The sequence below is a fragment of the Corvus brachyrhynchos genome, unplaced genomic scaffold (assembly GCF_000691975.1).
Source record: "Corvus brachyrhynchos isolate BGI_N302 unplaced genomic scaffold, ASM69197v1 scaffold49, whole genome shotgun sequence".
In the NCBI taxonomy this organism is placed as follows: Eukaryota; Metazoa; Chordata; class Aves; order Passeriformes; family Corvidae; genus Corvus; species Corvus brachyrhynchos.
Window position 1 is genome coordinate 133,957 of NW_008240029.1, and position 20,872 is coordinate 154,828.

At 37.3% G+C, this 20,872-nt stretch overlaps 1 protein-coding gene across 10 annotated transcripts in view; it reads right to left on the reverse strand.

The window, feature by feature from the left end:
• The window catches only part of NFX1 (nuclear transcription factor, X-box binding 1), an 89,030-nt gene that overhangs the window by 31,775 nt on the left and 36,383 nt on the right, over positions 1–20,872 (reverse strand). For all 10 annotated transcript variants that reach the window (XR_001865090.1, XM_017743628.1, XM_017743626.1 and 7 more), the window contains exons 4-13: positions 18,338–18,415; positions 16,017–16,122; positions 12,476–12,547; positions 10,639–10,778; positions 9,585–9,684; positions 9,229–9,446; positions 8,369–8,466; positions 6,955–6,985; positions 5,721–5,803; positions 5,072–5,180 (exon numbers count right to left, since the gene is read on the reverse strand). Coding sequence is in view for 9 of the 10 variants with exons in the window: in XM_017743628.1 (XP_017599117.1) it covers positions 5,072–5,180; positions 5,721–5,803; positions 6,955–6,985; positions 8,369–8,466; positions 9,229–9,446; positions 9,585–9,684; positions 10,639–10,778; positions 12,476–12,547; positions 16,017–16,122; positions 18,338–18,415 (1,035 nt within the window). In the remaining variant the exon portion in view is untranslated. The remainder of the gene's footprint in view (positions 1–5,071; positions 5,181–5,720; positions 5,804–6,954; positions 6,986–8,368; positions 8,467–9,228; positions 9,447–9,584; positions 9,685–10,638; positions 10,779–12,475; positions 12,548–16,016; positions 16,123–18,337; positions 18,416–20,872) is intronic.

The window sequence follows — 20,872 nt, forward strand, 5'->3', positions numbered from 1 at the left end:
TTAAGCACTAATATTTGAAATTAGTGAATTTATTAGCTTTCATGGCTCCTACAAGAAAACTAGACTCTGATGACTTCATTAGGAATTATGCTTTGCTTTTAGAGTGGTTCTTTCACATCAACATTTTGAACCAGAGCCAGCAAAATGCTCATACCAAGTTGAAAGCTTTGCTGTTCTACCTTTGATTTAAAAAAGGAGAGGTTGAATTCCCTTCCAGAAGGCCCATCACTGAAATTTTGTGTTCCAAACTTCCCGACATCACTTTTTCAGACCAGTGTTTAGATTCTGTCATTTTGCCAAGCCCTGAATATAGTACCATAAAGATTCCAAAGAAAATTATCAAAAGACAGCAAGTCTTTTTTATGGTATTTAGTATAACATGGATCCTCATAAGCATCTTATGAACCTGTCCAAATACTTCAAATCCAACTTTGTATGTTTTGGAAGTTCTGTCTTAGGCAGTACCCATTTTATTCTGAGTGCTTTTTTTATCTTCTGTGTTTGGGAAACAAGTTTTAAACTCTTAAAAGATCCAAATCTCAGTGATAAACAAAGTAATAGAACTACTGACATACACCACCCCAATGAAAACTGCACAAAAAATAATATAATTCACTGCTTTTTTTCAGACTATAAAGAAACTGGCAGACTGATTGCAATGCAAACTACAGTTCGAACAGATAAATGTTTAGAAAAACAGAACACTAAGAAAACATTTGACATCGTATAGAAAGAGATCTGAGAACAAAAAGAGAATATGATTGGTCTATAAAAGAATAAAGAGGTAGTGGATCAGGGAGAACAACAGCAAATGGTGGAGGAGGTAAGAGAATAAAGGGGCAACAAAAATACAAACCAACAATTCTAACCTGAAGGGAAGATGAGTGTTAAGGAAACTTCTGAATTCATCAAGTTCTCTAACTCAGGAATCACCGGATTCTTCCTTCCTCGTCTACCAAAGCAAAACCTGTTGAACTCTAAACACCCAAATGTTCCTACTGTCCCACTTCTATAGATATTGATGGCTGCTAGATCAATATGCAGGTCCAGGCTAGAGCAAGACTCAACACACATTCCAGAGAGACGAGACACACAATAAATACATGGCAATAAGATGACCAGATAACAGAGTAACACAAAGCCAGCTGAGTAACAACATTCATGTAAAGAGGAATACCAATAGCTAAGTCCTCTTCTTTCTCTTAAGCTCATCAGGACAGAAGCTTATTAGTGAAGACACACACACACACAAGACACACACACACACCCACACACGTATACACAATTCACTCCAAATTCACATGCGCACCACATTCATGAATCTGAAATACTAGCAAAGGCTCTGTCTAATATCCATGCCTGGACAGACTCCTTTCCCAGTCACTGGCTGAAAACCTTGGGTATTTCCAGAGGCAGATCTCCTCCTACTAGCTATTTAATCCAGCTTTGAAGCAAGCTTGTTAGAAAACTGCGCGCAAACTCTCATCTTTCCATCTGCTGGCACCCAGATCAAGGGGTCCCTATAATTTACGATCCCATTCTCCAGCTGCTCACACATAGGATACATCAACCTGGTCTCTCAGTTGCTAGCATAAAGACTATGGGCTCTCATGATATGCAGCCAAGCTTCCAGCTGCTGGCACTCAAGAACTCTAACACACTGAACAGAGAATGGGACTATGTGGAAAGATATTAAAACTTAACTATGACAGGATAGACAGTGGACACGAAGTGCACAGATCTCTATCACAAAAGTTGACCAACAGCTTCATTTGTCCAAATGGCGTCTTTTTATTTTTTATCTTCACTCGTTTGTCCATGCATCCACCTTGATTCCTCCCAAATAACCTAACAAAGTATTTTTTTCCCCATTAAAGTCACTTGAACTGGCTGGATGCCCTGCACTCACCAAAGCTGCTCTATCACTCCTTTCCACAGACAGAGGAAAGAAAATATAACGAACAGTTCATGACTTGAGTTAAGGACCAGGAGAGGTCACTCATCAAATATAATCACAGGCAAAACAGACTCAACTTGGGGATACTAACTGAATTTATTTCTAATAAAATCAGGGCAGGATTTTGAGAAGTAAAATAAATCTTAAAAACACCTTTCCCCCACCCTTCCCTCTTTCCCAGGTTCTACCTCCTGCCCACCAGCGGCGCAGGGGTCAGGGAATGGGGCAGTTGATCACACATTGTTCTGGCATTTGATCACACATTCCTGTTGCTGCTCAGGGAGAAGAGTCCTTCCCTGCTCCAGAGCTGGGTCCTCCCATGGGGAGCTCTCCATTAATTTCTCCAACATGAGTCAGTCCGACATGCAACAGTTCTCCACAAACTGCTCCAGTGTGGGTCACTGTTCCATAGGGTGCTGTCCTTCAGGCAAAGCCTGCTCCAATGCGGTCCCCCCAGAGAGTCACAGGTTCTATCAGGGAACCTGCTCTAGTGCAAGGTCCTCTCTCCACAGGTCTGCAGGTCCCTCCCAGGAGCCTGCTCCAGCACAGGACTCCCACCAGTTCACAGCCTCTTTCAGGCATCCACCTGCTCCAGCATGGGGTTCCTCTGTAGGCTGCAGGTAGATCTCTGTATCCCTGTTGACCTCCATGGGGTGCAGGGGCACAGCTGCTTCACCATGGTCTTCCCCAATAGTTGCTATGCTTCAGTACTTGAGCACCTTCTCCCCCTCCTTTTTCATTGATCTTAAGTGTCTGCATAGTTGCCTCCTCTTCTCTCCGGCTGCAATTATATCTGTTCAATAACCTTTCTTACTGTTTAAATATGTTATCACGTATTTAAGATGTTACTGTCATTCCTTATTGGCTTGGCCTTGGCCAGTGGTGGATTCATCTTGGAACCAGCCGGCATTGACTCTGCTGTATATAGGGGAAGCTTCTAGCAGCTTCTCACAGAAGCCAATCCTGCAGTCCCTTGCTTCCAAAACCTGGATGCAAACCCACTACACCCACTGGTCCCAAGTTCAGCTACATCTGTACCCAAATCTGCTATTTCTGCTATCATTAGTGTGGTTATACCAGCATCACACAACTACCAGAGTTCTGTTGGCCTTGAGAAATTCCGCCCCCTAAAAGATTCCCTGTACCTCCCATCTCCAATTACTTGTGAAGCTCAGACATCTCTCACCCTTATGGGTGAGGAATAGATGTGAAATTTCCTATTCGAAACTTTTTTCAGCTTTTCAATGTTTTTGCTGTGTTCAGAAACTTCTCAAGTCTGGTTATTTTTTATGATCTGTTTCATCAGTTAAATCTCAGGCCAGATCCTACTCATTTGCCCATGTATTTTGAAGTACAGCAGTTAGTAAAAAGAATTGCAATTTTTGTCTAAGGAGACTAAATTACAACAAATTCCAGCAAATAAGAATGCTAGGGAGAACAAAATGTTATGGGTTAGAAGGAAGAAGCAGAAAGCAAAAGTAGAAAAGATTCAGAATGTCCATGGACTTTCTGTGGCAAGGAAGCATGGAAAAGACTAGGGCTTTATTGTCCCTCACTACAGGTCTTGAAACAACCTATAATACTCTATGCTTCAAAGCTACAAATCTTCCTTAGTCCAACAAGACGAAAGACCAGGCACCAAGGTCTCTGGAAGACCTGAATGTTAGACAGCCACACTAGTTGCTTTATATTGATGAGAAGTTATAGGTGAAGAATATTATAATGAGAAGTCCCTTACTTGCACTAATCAGGATAATGGGGACAGAGTGCAGAAACGTCTGATCCAAAGGGCAGCAATACAGTATCTGAAAACTTTTTTTTTTAAATGCACTGTCTCTAATGCTGACATTTTTTATTTTCCCCAAGAGATGTATTCCTGTCTTGAAGTAGATGGGGTATGCATAAAGAGACCCTGGCACAGAAAGGGACCACACTTATCAGCACTGAGGAAATACACTGGAAAAGTAAAGTACCTGGGAAGCACACAGAGGTGTAGATGCACTCCAGTATTATATCTTGATGTCAGTCCTCACCATTCCTAGCAAAAACAGTAGTGGAGATGAAAGCAGGGGCAAGAAATCCAATCTAATGAGTAGGGAAATGACTTACAGCTGACCATGCCATGGCATTTGATACCATGGCTAATATAAGCCAACTGCAAAGTGCTGGCTAGACAGCTGAATCAGAGTCAAGAATGGCCTTCTGAGTGCTGAGAAGGACTCACATCAACTACAGGGTCAGAATCATATAGAATCCTACAATGCATGCATCTGAAATCTCAACTAGCAGCATCCAGAGAAAGCGAGACATCTTTAAAGACACTGCTTAATTGATTTATCTCTGGACAGATTCAGAATTGGAAACTTCATGGACACAGAGATTTAAGCTAAACTACCATAATAATCTAGTTCCTGAAGTAGGTAGCTGCTTTTCCTGTATTCAGAAAAATTTCAGCAGGGAACATTAACCACTAGATTGTATCACATTCAACAATGGAGGCAATCCTTAGGTCTCCTTTAATCTGAGAGTGAAATACAATCCTCAAAAATATTGCAGCAATGTGGAGAATTTTAATTACCTTAATTATTAAACCCATGGAATTCAGTGAAGAAAAACAACTGCTCAGAAAAATCTCTGCATTCTGACTCAACTAGACCAGAAGTTACTACCAGGACCCCTGAGACATTAAGATGACTATTTTGCTTTGTAAAGAGAAATGTTCGGACAGACAAATATTTATTTTTCTAATGAGAGGTACAGTCAACATGCACATCATACTCATAGGCTATTAAGACAGACTACAATGCTGTTTCAAGTACAGTGAGCTTAAGAGGCTCCAGCACCTTCTCTTTTCCAGGATGTTTCCATGAAAAGTTGGTCTCCATAAAGTGGAGGTCTTTGACTATATCCATGTGCATACAATATAGGAGAGACACATGTACTACTGCAGCTAAGACACTTTGAGCTGTAAACAGTATCCTTACAATCTACACCACCTTGTCTTTCTCCTTTTCACCAATGTGAAATAGATCACATTAACTGGTCAGAGTCAGACAGAGATATAAATGTATTTCTATAATAAATAACAATTAAGTACTTTTGCACATAACTCACTTGTTTGCCAGCATGTTTGACAACTGCCCCGATGGCAGGGTTCTTCACATCTATGAAGCCCACAGTTGAGTTTACGACCACAAACCAAAGAACACTTATGTTCTGTGTCCTAAGAGAAGGCAAAAAAAGAAAAAGCAGAATTGAACTATAAACGCTATTGGTTATTTTTTTCTCTTTGAGGTCACAATCTACTTCTAATAATAGACTGACAAAACTGTATAGTGCAAACAACAGCTTAGGCCAGATCTATACAGTTTTTCCATCACTGTATGGATACACAATTTTTAAAGCAGATTCTGTTAAGACTTCTGTTACAGACACAGCTACATAGTTTATGCTTCTTCTGATAAGTAATATGCTTTCCCTCTCCATTCTCCCTGGAATCACTGCATTGACAAAAAGCACCTTTACACTGATTGAACTGCATTTAGGCTGAAACGCAGTTTTACATTTATAATGACAACTACAAAACAAAACTTGCAAAATAAATGCACACACACAAACTTTTTGAGCATGACCAATACTGCAAATAGAGAATGAAGATGCACAAAAATGGAAAGATACAAAAGAAAAAAAGACCGTTAACATCACAACCAAAATCAAACACACTTCACATCAAACAATTTTAAAAAACCACATGTACACTTACCACACAGCAAACTTCATTACACTTGTGTCGTCCACATGATCTTTTCTTGTTGCACCGCTTGTCACACATGAATGTAATAGCAGCTATTAAAAACATAAAAAAAAAAGCGTCCCAAAAGTCCTAACTTTTAGGTCTTTGCTTATGCTCAGAACAAAAGCTGCAATCACAGTATTACGCTAAGGCTGTTGCAGGGCATGGTCTAGGAGAGACTAACACAGGGTAAGCCAGCAAGCAAACTTAAATTACTTGTTTGCCCTCACTAATTCCCCATGTGGGCACTTGCCTTTCTTTAAAGAAACCCTTGTTCAAAAGGATTTTGGAAAGCAGAATACATGAAGCAAGTTTATTTTCACACAATAGAACAAAGAAAACAGGATATTCTGATACACTGGAGTACCACAAACATCCAATTTAAGACTGCTTGAACTGGTGGGGCAGTAAAAGTCAGCTAAAAACAACTATTGCTGTATGCTCATAAAACTACTGCTAACAAAGAACATCCTTATTACCATACACAGCTAACAAAAGGAATCACTTCTGGACTCCATTAAGAGCAAAGTCTTCATAGACAAAAGCTCAAATTAGGAAATATGCATATTACTTCCTTATATATCTTGTAAATAAACACCTCAGTATGATAGGGGTCAATCAAGTAAAGGTTTCACTGAGGGGAATTTTGAGATGTTACATCCAGAATACCAAGAAGCATCAAACGGGAACTCTGCCAAGGTCAGATGCAATGACCAGCTGCAAAGATCAGCACCATACAATGTGAAGCAGAATCAAAGCTTGTATTTCCCCAGAAACACAGGCAAGAGCAGATTAAAACCATTACACTGAATCTGAGCTGTGCAAGTTGACCAAAGTTATATAGGATGATGGGGGGAGCAGGAGGGGGAGGACAACCTTTTGAATATGGCAGGTGGCATAAGAAACTGTTCAAAATAAAACAGACATTGTCTGAAATCTTTCAGATCAAATATGAAGAAGTCTTTCCTTACACAGAAGATGAATGAAAACTAAAGATGTTTATTTCAAACCTTTTCCCAAACATAGCAGCATGACCAGCACCATGAATGAGCAGCAGAAATAACCAATTTGGCATGGAAGTATGGATAAAAGATGCAGTACAGATCAGCTGTTTGCCAACTTTGTCAATCAAACCCCAAATTACTACGAGCTGTGTATAGTTTTAAAAACAGTTTTACATTATATATGTATCATAACCTTGTACCTTTATTTCTGAGAAGAGCACATGGGATTTCCTAGGAAGCAAACAGGGAGCCATTAGATTAAAATAGATGAAACAACTGAAACATATTTATCTAGAAAACACTTGGTCACATGAAAGAAGCATACTCAGTTTCCATGTGTATAACACATCTGTATTCAAAAGTGAAATAAAAACTGGAAAAAAATATCCTCAAATCTTTTAACACAACCTTTGTTCCTCAAAGATTCAATAAAAATTTTTTAAAAATGTAGTTTTGTATTCTCCACTGTAAACTGTCACTGTAAACGGAGAGAATCAGGCTTGTCCCAAGAAACCAGAAATTTGCATAATGGAAACCAATAGAGCTTTCCCAGAGGATACTGACAAGAGTGCATAAATTTGCGCTTTGACCAACTGTCAAAATTGCAAGTCTGACAGAAGAATGGAAGAAAAGAATAAAGAAGAAGCCAAATGTTATGCTATACAAAGTTATACCTAAAGACCTCAATATGAAAATAAAATGTGATGGATGAAAATAATATTATTGACATTTTAACCCTTCACCACACCTTTATATTCTAAGCTGACATTTCTGACTATCACATTTTTCATGACTGATTTAAGTTATCGGTGTAGTTCACTCTTTTTTAAGAAGCATCTTTCAGGTGTGTGAGAAACTTCATGAACTAAACCCAAAACCTCACTACTTTATTTCAGGACTCAAAATGCAATGTAAAGCCTTCTACCCCATAACTACTTTCAGCAAACTTGTAGGAGAAAACTGTTCCAACTTCTAGTAAACTCTCAGTCATTTCTATGCACCTACAGACTCATATACTCAGAAGCCATCTCTACTTGCAGATGATATATAACAGGTCAGAAAAATATAACTGTGATAGTAGCCAAAAATTTCAAAGCTATGATTACAGAAAGTAGCATAGTTCAAAAATATAATAATTACTAAATAACAATAGCTGATATAATATAAAAATATAATAATTACTAAATAACAAAACATTATATAAATGTACAAAGAATGGAAATCAGTAACAACATAGTCTCTATGAAAACTTCTACAGGAGTCTACAAGCTATTGCTATGAAGTTTTCATTAGGCTGCCTTTCTTCTCTCAGTTTACTCTTGGCAAACTACCATTCCTTGTGCTATATAAATACTCCAGAGTAATACAGGATTTTGCAGACCATTTACACTAATAGAACTCAGTGCAAGCTCTGCCATAGTACTTTTAAAATTGCTTTCATAGTAAATAGCATGTTACCACTTCACAGTATAATCTAGTTACCATCAATCAGTTAGTATACAATGTGGCTCTTGCAACTGAGGAGCACAGCACTTCTTATGCTTCTTCAGCTCCTTTTTCTCCACAGCTTTAAAAAGCAGTAAGGATTACCTGTTTCCATGGTTACACACTCACCTTTTTTTTGAAGCCACACCTACAATAAATATTTGATGTGTGAGAACATGGTCTACAGTCTCCTTCATGGCAAAGGCTTTCACATGTATGAATGAACTCTAGCAAAATGAAAATACAAATATTAAGAATAAAAAAAGTCTATGACCTGGAACTTCATATTTATCAGGAACATCACTGGTCAAAGATACTAAGCATATGTGCAGTTTTATTTCCCGATTTTTATTCCTCATTTCATTATTATGAACAAACAGCCAGACTGCACAACCTGCAGTGGTTTTTACACTCATTTTGGTTAAAACTCAAAATAGCTAATAAAATATTTATTTCTTGAAATTAAACATTTAAAGACCATGGTTTTTTGTTTTGTTTTTAAAACTATTGATATTGAAGGGTTAATCTAAGAACAAGGACTGTGCCTGTGTACTTTTAACAAAAGGAACAGGGTGGGCAGGATCTGCTTACCGAGCAGGGACAGAAGGAAGATAAAGGGACTTTGGAGGCAGGGGGGAGGGGGGGGGAGGGTAGTACATTTGGCTTAGGAATGCAACCACAGCCAAAATAAGACCATAAAAAGCCTGAGCCAGGAGGAGGGTTTTATGGTAATGAGCAATTATAATATGTACGAGATTTCTGCAAATTGTGATGCAGATGTATGTAATTAAGGTATGTAAGAAACGCACTTGCAGAGAATCAGAATGCACGCTAGGTGGAGCTATCCCCCCGCATCTGGCGCCGCAATAAAGACTGCCTGCTTCTCAATGCTACGTTGATGTAAAGGAGTTCTATTCACCTGACTTCCGGTGAATTTCAGTGACACTATGAGATACTTCAAATACTCTGATACAGAAATTTCTAATTACCATAGCTACCACAGGAAAGAGGTTTGCCACATGTTTTTCCGCATGATGGGATAGGATCTGTGCAAATTTTACGTTCAACACATCCTAGTTCGAGTAACTTGCTGAGAGGAGTCTGACCACAGGGACAACGATATACAACTTGTGGAAGTCGTGGACAGAGCTGGCAAGGCTGAGGATGGCATACTTGCTTACAGTTGTGCCTCCCACAATTTAATTTTCTGGAAAAAAATGTAGAAGAAACAAAAGAGAAAACAAGAAAAAAATTAAAAGGGGAATTATCCCAAGAGTACTACAATAAATCATTGTGAATAGAACGACCTTTTTCTTTTTAAAAGCGTAAGTTATAGTGACCTTACTTGCCACATATATTCTGACATGAGAAACTCCCAAAACCGTCAGAGAATTCTTCCTTTGATCCACACAATACTTCTTTAAAGTTGCTTCCACAGTAACACACTGAAAGAAAGCAATATCCCATAGAAAACAACACAAGAGAGTATCAGTGACAAAACACCTCCAGCAAATATAAAAAGATAAAAAGTGAAAAAGTTTTAAAGTCAATTTTTAGAAGAATAAAGAAGTTGCTCCTCTTTAGATTTACTTTATCAATGAAGGGTTTTTGTCCTACGTAAGTTGGAATTCCAGCATTTCTTTTGATAAAGCAGTACTATGTGCACAAAAAGTTTATTTATTAAAGCAGTACATATAAGTTAATTATTACCTTAAAAGTTGAGAAAATTAACTTGCCGTTTTCTGTATAAACTGTTCTATAAAATTATTTATATACTGGCATACATAGTTAATTTAATTTCCATTCAAGATCAAATTTAGAAAATTTTAACAGAAATCAAGAGAAGCTTGTTGTAATGTGTTTTCCTACACCTTTTTCTATTCTTCTTCCATGTACTGTCTAATTAATTCTTATAATTATAGTAGGATCAGTGTAGTATACTATGATCAGTAGGATCAGAGGACAATTCAGGTAAGAAAGGATTAGTTAGTCCAAGCCCTTACCTAAAAGCAATGAGATCAGACCACATTACTCAGTGTTTTATTCAGTTGGGTCTTGAAAACCCCCAAGAAAAGATGTTTTCCTTACAGCTAGTTACAAGGAATTTAAGCCCACTGTCTTTCATCCTTCACATATGCACAGCCTATCTCTGCCTTCTTAAACTACCTATTAGCTACTGAAATGCCACTACTCAGCCTTCTCAAGCTAATGAAGTCCAGTATCACCAGCCTGTCCTAATAAGGCACATGCTCCAACAGCCTAATCATCGTGGCAGGATTCTAACGATAGATTTTGGTTGTGTTAAGTAAAAACTGGCACTTGCCTCTTGGTACTGGTTTTTTTCACCCTCTTGTTTTAATTGTATAGGGTGGATACCCGTAAAGCATTTCAGTACTTACCTTGTTGTACTGTTAACTGGCAAGGTGAACATTTTCCTGCATGGCACACTTGAGTACAGCTGTGCTTTCCACAGTTTAAAGTATTTCCACATACATTAGAACAATGAATTTTTGTTGATTGGCCACAGCGAACTGAATGACTGCAGAGAAATGACACCATAGCCTGTCAGCTACCTTGACATCTACACAGTATTTAATAAAAAGGGAAATACATTTTCAGTAAAATGCCAAAGTCTTCAAAAGGCACCATAATTTACTAATGAAAGTCTTCAGGAAATAACACTAGTTTTTCCCTTGCTTCCCCTCTTCCACCTCACTAAAGTAAAACACCTATCACAGCAGTTAGTCTACAGAATTTTTCCTGGGGTGAAAATAGGGGAAAACAACCCAAGGTGACACTAAAACTTGGAACCTGATGTATAAACTCATGTATGCATTGTCAGAGAAGCAGATATTTCTAATCCAGACATCTTTCTGAAGACTTAAACAATCCTAAATCCATTGAGCACAATGAAGATAGGGATATGGGCCTTAACAGTGGGTCAGTAGTCTATGAAAATAACTGAGTTTTTAATTAAATTGTCAAAAAATGGGACAAAATCAATTCTCCTATTTTTTCAACTCTGGATGGCTCATACAATGGCTGTAAAAGGTCTATTTGAAATAGTAATTTTAAAACATCCTAACATCAGTGATGCCATGCCATATACCCTGGATGCTTATACAGTACATATGAAATAATGCTATTTTGAAGCAAGTTTTAAGTATCAAGTGTAGTATCACAAAAACCAGTAATCTGGTGAAGTAGGTAACATCTGGAAAAAATAACAAAACGAAGTTTTGCATCTATTAAACTTTTAAATGAAAGAAGGAGTCAGAAAAACAACAACAAAACAAACAAAACCCAAACAAAAAAACAACCCCCCAAAACAATAAAGAGGTGATATTACTACGGAAGATATAATTCAGTAATATACAACCAATCCGTTTTTCTGCTGAAGACAAAGTGCTTTTACCTACAAATACTGCCACAGAAATTGCAGTACCTTCTTCTGAAAAATTGTGTACTACTACATTCAAACTGACAAATAATTGTGAAAGTCTGAAAAATCTTTTTTCCAGAGCAAGAATGCTAACACTGAAATTGGTTTATGTTTGTTTTGGTTCTGTAAACAAGCTTAGGCAAACAATTTATTACACAGAATCAGTTCTAGGTAAATAGAAAAAGGGATTCTAAAGATTCAGGCCAACTGATTATAAGAGATCACACATAGTATAGGTAGTACCCCATATTGCTATTGGCAATGACACTATATGCACCAAACATGCAAGGAAGAGACAGCCTTCAAGTCTGGAATACACTACAGACTTCTCTGTACAGTTTCTGAGAAAAGCATGTGTTATTTTTGAAATTATTTCTGGAATTAAGTAATTCAAGACCTCATTCTACTCAGACAGAAAAGATGTGAACCTTTTTCTAGTACTTTTTCTGAGTCTTCTAGCAAATAAAATGAATAAATACTAGTACAGGATTTAAAAATCGAACCAGTTCACAGACTGCTCAGACAATTCAGCTACATGTATCATAAACTGACAAGTCTTTGTTTGTTATTTTGACTTTCTTTCTTGATAAATTGAAAGTAACTGCATTTTTTCAAAATATAGAATTCTCCAAATTATTTTAACCACAAATAAAAGTTAATGCTCAGATTGAACTTTGTTCAGCATATTTTGAATAAACTGCAAGAAAGAAAAAAATTAATATATAAAATTTTAAACTGTTCTTTTGTTTGTTTATAATAACTAAAATTTGTTTGCATAGTGGAAGCACTCTCACCTTGTTTGTCCACATTCACAAGTTTTTGTCACAAAGGCTGGGCACGAAGGGCAAGGTCCTGGGTGGCACAGACTTAAAAGTAAGTCAAAAAAGCAAAGTTAAATTTAGCTTTATTACACTCCCAGAGACACAATCCAGCATAACCCAACCCTAAGTGCATTATCAGAACATTATACAGGACTCCTACACTCACTCCTGCAGGGTATGAAAGCAGTCTTAACACAAGAAAAAATTATTTGACTATGACAGTTGTATCAGTCTCAAAGATCACTAATGTTGAAGGAAAAACTGTACTCCTGCTGCTGTCAAATTAGCTGTACTATTAACAAATCAACTATGCTACTGACACATTTGATATTTTGCATTTCACCATTTCACCAGCAAACATGCATCAACTCAACTGTGCTCATCATTGATAATAACCAAAACAATCATCTTATGTCCAAACTATTAATGTGTTTATTTCCTTGGTGATCTTAAACACATTAAAGATAAAACCTTCTCTGTTAATTTCTTCCTTTGAGCTGGTGGTTTTATCTTTGAACTCAGCACTTCTAGTGCCACCAGTAAGAGGTGTTGCTCCTCTTCCTGTAAGGTAACACATGGGAGACACAGCAAGTCTGCCTCCATTTTTTTTCTTACCATCAAGAGAAGTTTCCTGTGAGTGTCATCAATTCCAGTCCATTACATGATTACCAGATCTTACCTCCTACTTCAAGAAACACGAGATATTCCCTATCTGCATGTAAGACCTTAGTTGGGTACAGACAAGCCCAGGTTTGTGAAATTATACTTAACTATTTTGTCTGCACTCTTGCTCAGCCAGCTCCCAGTTCCTTTCATTTGTAAAAACAGCAGCTCTCATTTGGAGCAATTATTATTGGCCAGGACTGACCAGCATAGACATCCTAGCCAAAGAAAAAGAAAAAACCCAGAAACACCAGAAAAGCCCATAAACACAGACTACCCAGTTACATGGTAACTACTAAATTCCTCAAGGACAGTAACTACAAGTACTAATTAGTACACCAGTTACAACAGTCATACGCTATATAGTTGAGTCATGCCTCAGTTCGTCAACAGTGGTCTGTCTTCCTTTCTTCCTCTACTGCTCCTCCCAGCTGACAATAAGGCCTAATCTATCACTCAACCTATGCCAGCTCTAACAGTAAAGCCAAGCAATTGCACAATAAATGAATTCAAAACAATGAAAAACCCCCCATCACATAAAGCAAATCCAAAAAACAAATTACCAAAACCACTACAACCCTCCATCTTTTGATAGGTCAGTTTTATGACACAGTGAAGAGCTGGAAAAGCACCAGAGCAGGCACAAAGAAATGGAGGGAAAAAAGCAGAACTGGATGTGTACACAGGAAAGCAGGAAGAAAGCAAAACTACGGAATTAATTAAAACTGTATTGTGGAACTTCAGACAATGAGAATTAACATGCTTTCTGCAACATACAAGATAACCAATCTTACAAGAAAACCTCTTGTAAAAGGACTGCACTATATATTTCACTATCTTGACTTTAATTCTCACGGATCCATGTAGGATTCTAAAGGCTGGATGCCAACTTCTAAACCTAGCAATCAGATTAAAGTAGATATAAATTCAAAATACTATGATCTAGGTCATAATTTGGAAAAGTGAGAAGGCCCACCATCTTCAGATGTTTTGTCATGTTAAGTTTTTTACCTGGTCTATTATTTCGCTCAACACTCTCATATTCAGGCAATGTTAAGGTTTCTTCCATAACCCCATTCCTGGCACACTTTCTGATGATACTGTATCACACAACAGCAATTTATACTGATCACAAATATTTTAAAGTTGTAAATAACGGTAATAGTAGACTAGAGTCTTATAGCAAGATGCCTTTTGTTAGACCAGCATCACACAATTAATTTTCAGACTTCTCAAAGTTTTGACAATGTGTGTTTCTGAGACAGTTTTCTGACCTCTTGTTAATATGAACAGAAAAATTGTAGTAATGCAAAAACTAATGCTTTGAAATCAAACTTCTGACTTTAGAACTAAGTATTCTCTACGCATCCCTACCTATACACGTGCTAAAATCTCTGGTACAATTTAGTTTAGGCAGAAGCTACAGTATGGCTACAGTTCTAGGATATACTTGATCCATACTGAAATTCAAATTTCATTCAGCACAGAGACACACACAGAAGTTTGCAGTCAGGAAGTTCTCAAAGTGGTTAAGAAGTCTGCTTATTTCTGATTGGGCAAAAAATATGTCCATGAACATATGCCTCCCAAGATGAAGGCCTGCAGCTGGTCTCCAAGAGAATCAGAGTTCTGTTCAGGGTATCAGCTACATCAAGTATAGTCTGAAAAGTTGATCTGATCTAGCATCATTCTATAAATTAAGAAAACACCTATGACACTTATATGAAATATAATACAAATCTTTGTGCATAAATACATAATACATAAATATAAATCAGATCTAGTATAGAAAAGAAATCTAATACAACATTTTCATGTATGGGAAAGAAGTATTAAAGAATTATTCTGACATTCAGTAAAATGTTACAATATATTTGAAATTATTAAATAAAAAGTTCAGAGTAAAGTTCTAGTAAAGTTCCGAGCTTTAGCAAATCTTGGAATAAGTGCCAGATGACAATATATTTGTTGGAATGACTGAAGTTTTTGACTGTGTACCAAGAACAGAAACAACTGCTTCTATTAAAAATTTCCAAAACCAGAAACATGAACAGATATTAAGGACCAACTTCTATACATGGAAATTGAAGCTATGTAACAAAATATAAGTTACGTTTCTGACTAGCAAGCATATTTATACATTGAAAAAGATCATATAATGGTGTTAATCTTAGCAATGCTACTACACTACTAAAAAAAATCTAATGTAAAACATCCAAAATTGGAAACAGAGGTGCTCTCCTTTGCCTCTCTTCACTGAATTATACCAATAAATGTTAGCAAAACAAATCTGAATTATATATACTGATTAAAATCTCCATGAGGGATTCTGGATAAACTATCTGATGGTCTCAACAAATAAAGAAATGCAAATACCCTTTTACCCTCAATAGTTTACAAGCGAAAAAAAAGAAAAAGAAACAAAGGAAAGAAGTCGTCTTTCAGTTTAACCAAGTACCACTGATCTCAAATTAAGATACTCACACATTATTACATGAATAGCAGCACCTAAAACATCTGGTGGACCATTGAACTTGTTCAGAGTTACTTTCAGACACTATTATTTCTCTACTTCAGTGAAAATTCTTGAAACCAAGTCAGACAGCTGGTTCAGTTCCTAAAATATGACAGAAATATTGCTACAACTCCTGCAGACCTCCTGTTCATGCTCTCATATGAACTCACTTTACACATACAAACACAAATAGCCTCCATTTCCTTCAACTCAACTATAAACCTCTATAGGTTCTAAATCTCTAAGCATATCCTGGAGTCAAAAAAATAAGCAAATACAGTCTTTAGAAATTTTCTCTAAATCGTTTCAATGCTTATATGATAGACATTTACTTACATGTTACAAAGATGCGGGCAGTCCAAACACTGCCTCTTCTTTCCACAAAGTTCCCCACAGCTATGTGGGATTTCATTTCTGTTCCATTCAGGATTATGCACCTTACCTAAACCACGTCAAAGACAAAAAGATATTTATTGAGTACCTGACTGCATTTGTGAAAAATATCATACCAAAGAGAAAAAGTGGTATTTTAAATACTGGCAAGTAGTCTTCTTTGACAAAAAAAGTTACACAAATGTTTACATTTTTCTGTACTGATATATACTCAACTTCTTTAAAAGAATGTACCATTGGAAGACCAAGCTCCAGAAGAGTCTTTCCTTCTGTACTCTCAATCAGCAGACATGCAGGTAGCTGATACTTTACATTAAATTAAACTGATAAAATACATGAAAACTAAAAGCCCCCTATAGTTGGTCAGGCTGCACAGTACCTAAGAAAACTGAAGGGTGAAACTCCCTTGCTGTCTCAACGCAGCAGAGAGAAAAAAAAAGGAGAAAGTAAAAAGATGCGACTTCCAGAAAGTAAGATCTACCTGGTATGGTAATGGGGAATAGGGAATTAAATGAGTGGGCAAATTATGAAAGTCACTTCTATAAAAAGAAGCAGACTCTACACTAATCTAAATATTAAAAGTTGATGAACTTTCATGAATGAAGCAGAAGTCTTAAACAAGAGGTATGTTAGCTTCAAGTATTCTGTATTTCAGATAAGTACTAAACCATATTCTAACTAATCTGAGATGCTACCATCAAATCTCACAGCTCTAAGTGCATGAGATGATCATCAGGGTTAAGGTTAGCTGCCATCATTAACACTCTCTTGGCAAGCGAGGAATTAAATTAACAGTCAAGCAACTGAGCCAGTGTTACAAATTTGAGTTGTGACAATCAAAAGCAGCAAGAAAATACATTTTTGGTGACATAATTACATAATTTTAACTCCTCAATATACCTATGTATATTCTACAAGTATTAAGTTAGGAAAATATGAATAAATGCTACAGATCGCATTTATTCACCTGAGTTTCAATTAAACTAATTGAATACCCAGGAAAGTCCCAAAAATCAGAAGCTTCAGAAGAAAAATAAGCTCAGAATTTCCTCATGAAAGTGTGAAAAAAAAATCACACTTAACCAAATTCAGTACATAATTAGCACCTTGCATCAAATATAAGATAGCTTTGCATAAGCAACTGATGATGTCCAAATTAAGTATCATTAATGTAAAATTATCTACAGAAGATTAAACTCTTATGTTACTCTATGGTGCTCCGCAAGTAATAATTCTGCAGACAATTTAAGGTTCTTACCATAGATCTCCTAAACCATGAAACGGTCTTTAGGCTCAGGAGAATTTCTTTCTGTTTAACAGAGAGATGTCTTGTCTTAAAAAGTCTAATTTTCATTTGGTCTAATTTACATTCATGGTCAGTTCATTCTAACGGAATTATTATCCCTATACTCATAAGATTTCACAACTGTCATACAAAAACTCTGCCTTAACTGCATTGCACTGTTTCTAACTGATTCACTGACACATTTAGGTAAAATGATAAAACTCTCCTATTTTAGCAAATCTATCTCTTTTATGGCAAGTTTACTGACAAAGTTTCTGTCTCAACTTCAGAACATTCTATTTTCTAGAAAATGAGGTGAAAGTTTCCAGTGACTCTGATTTAAACAATACAGATTACAGAAGTGTAGATTCCAAACAAAACTTATTGACACCTATGCAATTAAGTAAAATAATTAATATCTCCTTTTTGTTTTATATTTATGGCTTGGTGAATGCTGTACTCATGCCATTTACCTTTTTTATTAAACACTTATCTACATAGAAGTCTGAAAAGCCTGAATATTATTTCCTATTTAAGCTCTATGTGTCCCTGAACAACATAAATCACAAAATTGCTGTATCAATTTAAAGGTTTAGGCAGCTGTATCCTTAAGTTGTATATTACTTTGGTGTATCTTGCCACAAAGAAAGACATAACACATGCAGGTTATTCCATTCCTTCTACAGAAAGAAAGCTTTCAAGATACCAGCCAAAATCTATCATTATTTCATAAAAGTCACTATTTTTACATAATGATATGAAAATATTACCATGTGGGACTTAGTATTTCTTTCTTTTTATTTTTCAAGTGGCATATGTGTGATTCTCTGTGCAGCCACCTTCCAGTGTCAATAGAATTTTAAAAAAATGGAGTTCCAGGTATGTAAGCAAACAAGCACCAATATTGAAATTCATATTAACAAAATAGAATCATAGTGACAAAACTGTTTTTCTTTGCAAAAGCAAGTGAGAAACTCACCACAGAAACAAGTGTAAGTTTTAGGAACTTGCACAGAAGCATTCTGACAAGCTGGACATCTCCAACCGCTATTGCCATCTGTAGATAAAAAAAATATTAAAAAGACTTGAAATAAATAAAAGACCTAATCTGCAAGCCTAGAATAAATTCTTCTGCTCTGTTTCTTACCACAGCTGCAAATAAATTAAGTTTTCTACTTACTCAGAGGCAGTGAAAAAACAGGTTAATAAAAATACATTTTATACAGTATCAACATCAACACAGCCATGGTATTTCATTTGAAAAGGCTCCAACTTTTTATTGAAGCAAAGCCAAATGTTAAAATTCCAATTTTCTATTATCATATGCCCTGTTATAAGACATACAGCTAGAGTATAGACAGTCTGCACCATATCTAAACTGAGAAAAAAGTGTTAAGAGAGGGAAATTGGTGAGGAAAACATAATTACCTCACACAAAAGCACCACCTGTACTTTCCTTTTCACTATCCTCTCCTGAGTTTATGTGTTTTGTAGAAGACCAATTTAGTGTTGCCTCACATCCAGAATAAACCAGTGTTATATAAACCAGAATAATCTAATTTATTTATTTAAAGTTGATAATACCTAGATATCAGGACATTATTCTTCAAGTTGTTATTTTATTATATAGTAGTTCTCTTGTTTCTGTGTTTCAGGAGGGTCCTGGTTAGCAGTAAAGGAAGAACAGTAAAGTGTAAGAAAAGTGACATTAATGAACATTTTTCCCCAATTCAGTACACATCTTGCTATTAAGAGTATGAGTCTGAGAGCACTACTGAACACAAAAGGGGTCATAGAGAAGAGATATATATTTTTATATTGATATATAGATATTAAAAAAAAAAACCTGATTAACACTTTCTCTCAATCAATTCAGTGCTGGTAAATTAATAAAACTGTGATTTTAGAACTATTCTTCACTATTAAGAAATCTGACCAAGATTCATGATAATTTCATGTTATGAAAGCAGAAGGGATTGCAAACAGGAAACTATACCTATGACAAGACAATTGCAGTGCAATGACAGGCACACCTCAGTTCACCTTCAATTGGGTTGAACACTTCTTATGTTAACCATCATAATGCACAATTAAAATTATTTTCACAAACTGAAATGACCCAAATTACAGACTGTCTTGACAGTTTAGAAATGCAAACCTAATGCATGTCTATTCTTTTCAGTATTTAATGCCTATTCATACCCCTGTGTTGGTTTAACAGCCTGGTTTTTGGTGGGGGCAGAAGCTGCTTGAAGCTTCTACTATGTCCAGCACAGAGCCAATTGCTGAAGGCTCTGACAATGGGCAAGTTGCTAGCCCAATTAGAGAAGTTGGCAACGGCTCTCTGACGACATATTTAAGAAAGAAAAAAACCCCAAAAAACGCAGGAAGCTCTTCTTCTTCCTCCCCTCCAAGGGGTGGAGAAGCGGCTGCCGGGGCCCTTCCCGGTACGGCGGTTGGGGCCACGTCACCGGGGGGTCATCCCGGCAACACGAGCAGCCATGCAGCCAAGACCATGTGGCCAGGATCAGTGCCAGGAGCACCCATGTGGCCAGGGGCGGGGTCGCGGCCAAAACTGCACGGCCAGGGCGGCACGGCCGCTGCCATCTCAGCATAGCTTGCAATGAACTTTACTTGCTTAGCCACTTGTAACCAGCCATGCTGTGGACAGAAGAGCAGGGGCAGCAGCAACTTTTCATTTTTTGGTGCCCCCCATGAGGAGAGGTGCTGAGTGGAGCTGGTGGCCAGCATGGCCCGCGTGGTGCCGGCGGGGACCATGTGGCCAGCAGCAAGGGGCATGGCAAGCAGTTCCCCGATACGAAGCCCAGACAGGATCAACCTTTCAGCGTTGTAGAACTCTGTAAAAACTTTTCAATTGACAGAACTTGAGAATGGACGCCAATTCTCTCCCGAGTCAGAGAAAAGGCAAAGGTGAGGAGAACAACATGGGGACACTAAGGTCAGTGCAAAAGAAGGAGGGAGAAGTGCTTCAGGCGTTGGAACTGAGATTCTTCTGCAAGCCGTGGTGAGGACTATGATACAACAAATTGCTTCCCTGTAATTCATGAAGTGCATGGGGGGATGCAGAGATCCACTTGCAGCCCATGAGGAACAGTGCCCGCGCTGGAGCACGTGGATGCTGAAAAGCTGTAATCTAGTGAGGAACTCGAAGAGAGAGAGAAGACCCTTTCTTCCAGAGACAGAGAGAGCCCTTGCTTCCGAACTAGAACAGCTTCTCCTTAAAAGACTAAACCCCATGAACTAAAACGACTCATGATGTTCAGTTTTGGGACGGCTGCACCATTCAATGGAGGGACTCATGTTACAGCAGGTCGGGCAGGGCTGCTATTCCTGAAAATTAAGACCATGCTAGAAAATTTGCAGAGAACTGTCTCCCGTGGGAAGGATCCCATGGCACAGCAGAAGAAAGAAACTCTTTTCCCTAAGCATACTGAGGACAGATTTCTAGGAAGTGAACAACTGACCAAAAACCTCAAGTTTTGTCTCCTTGCGC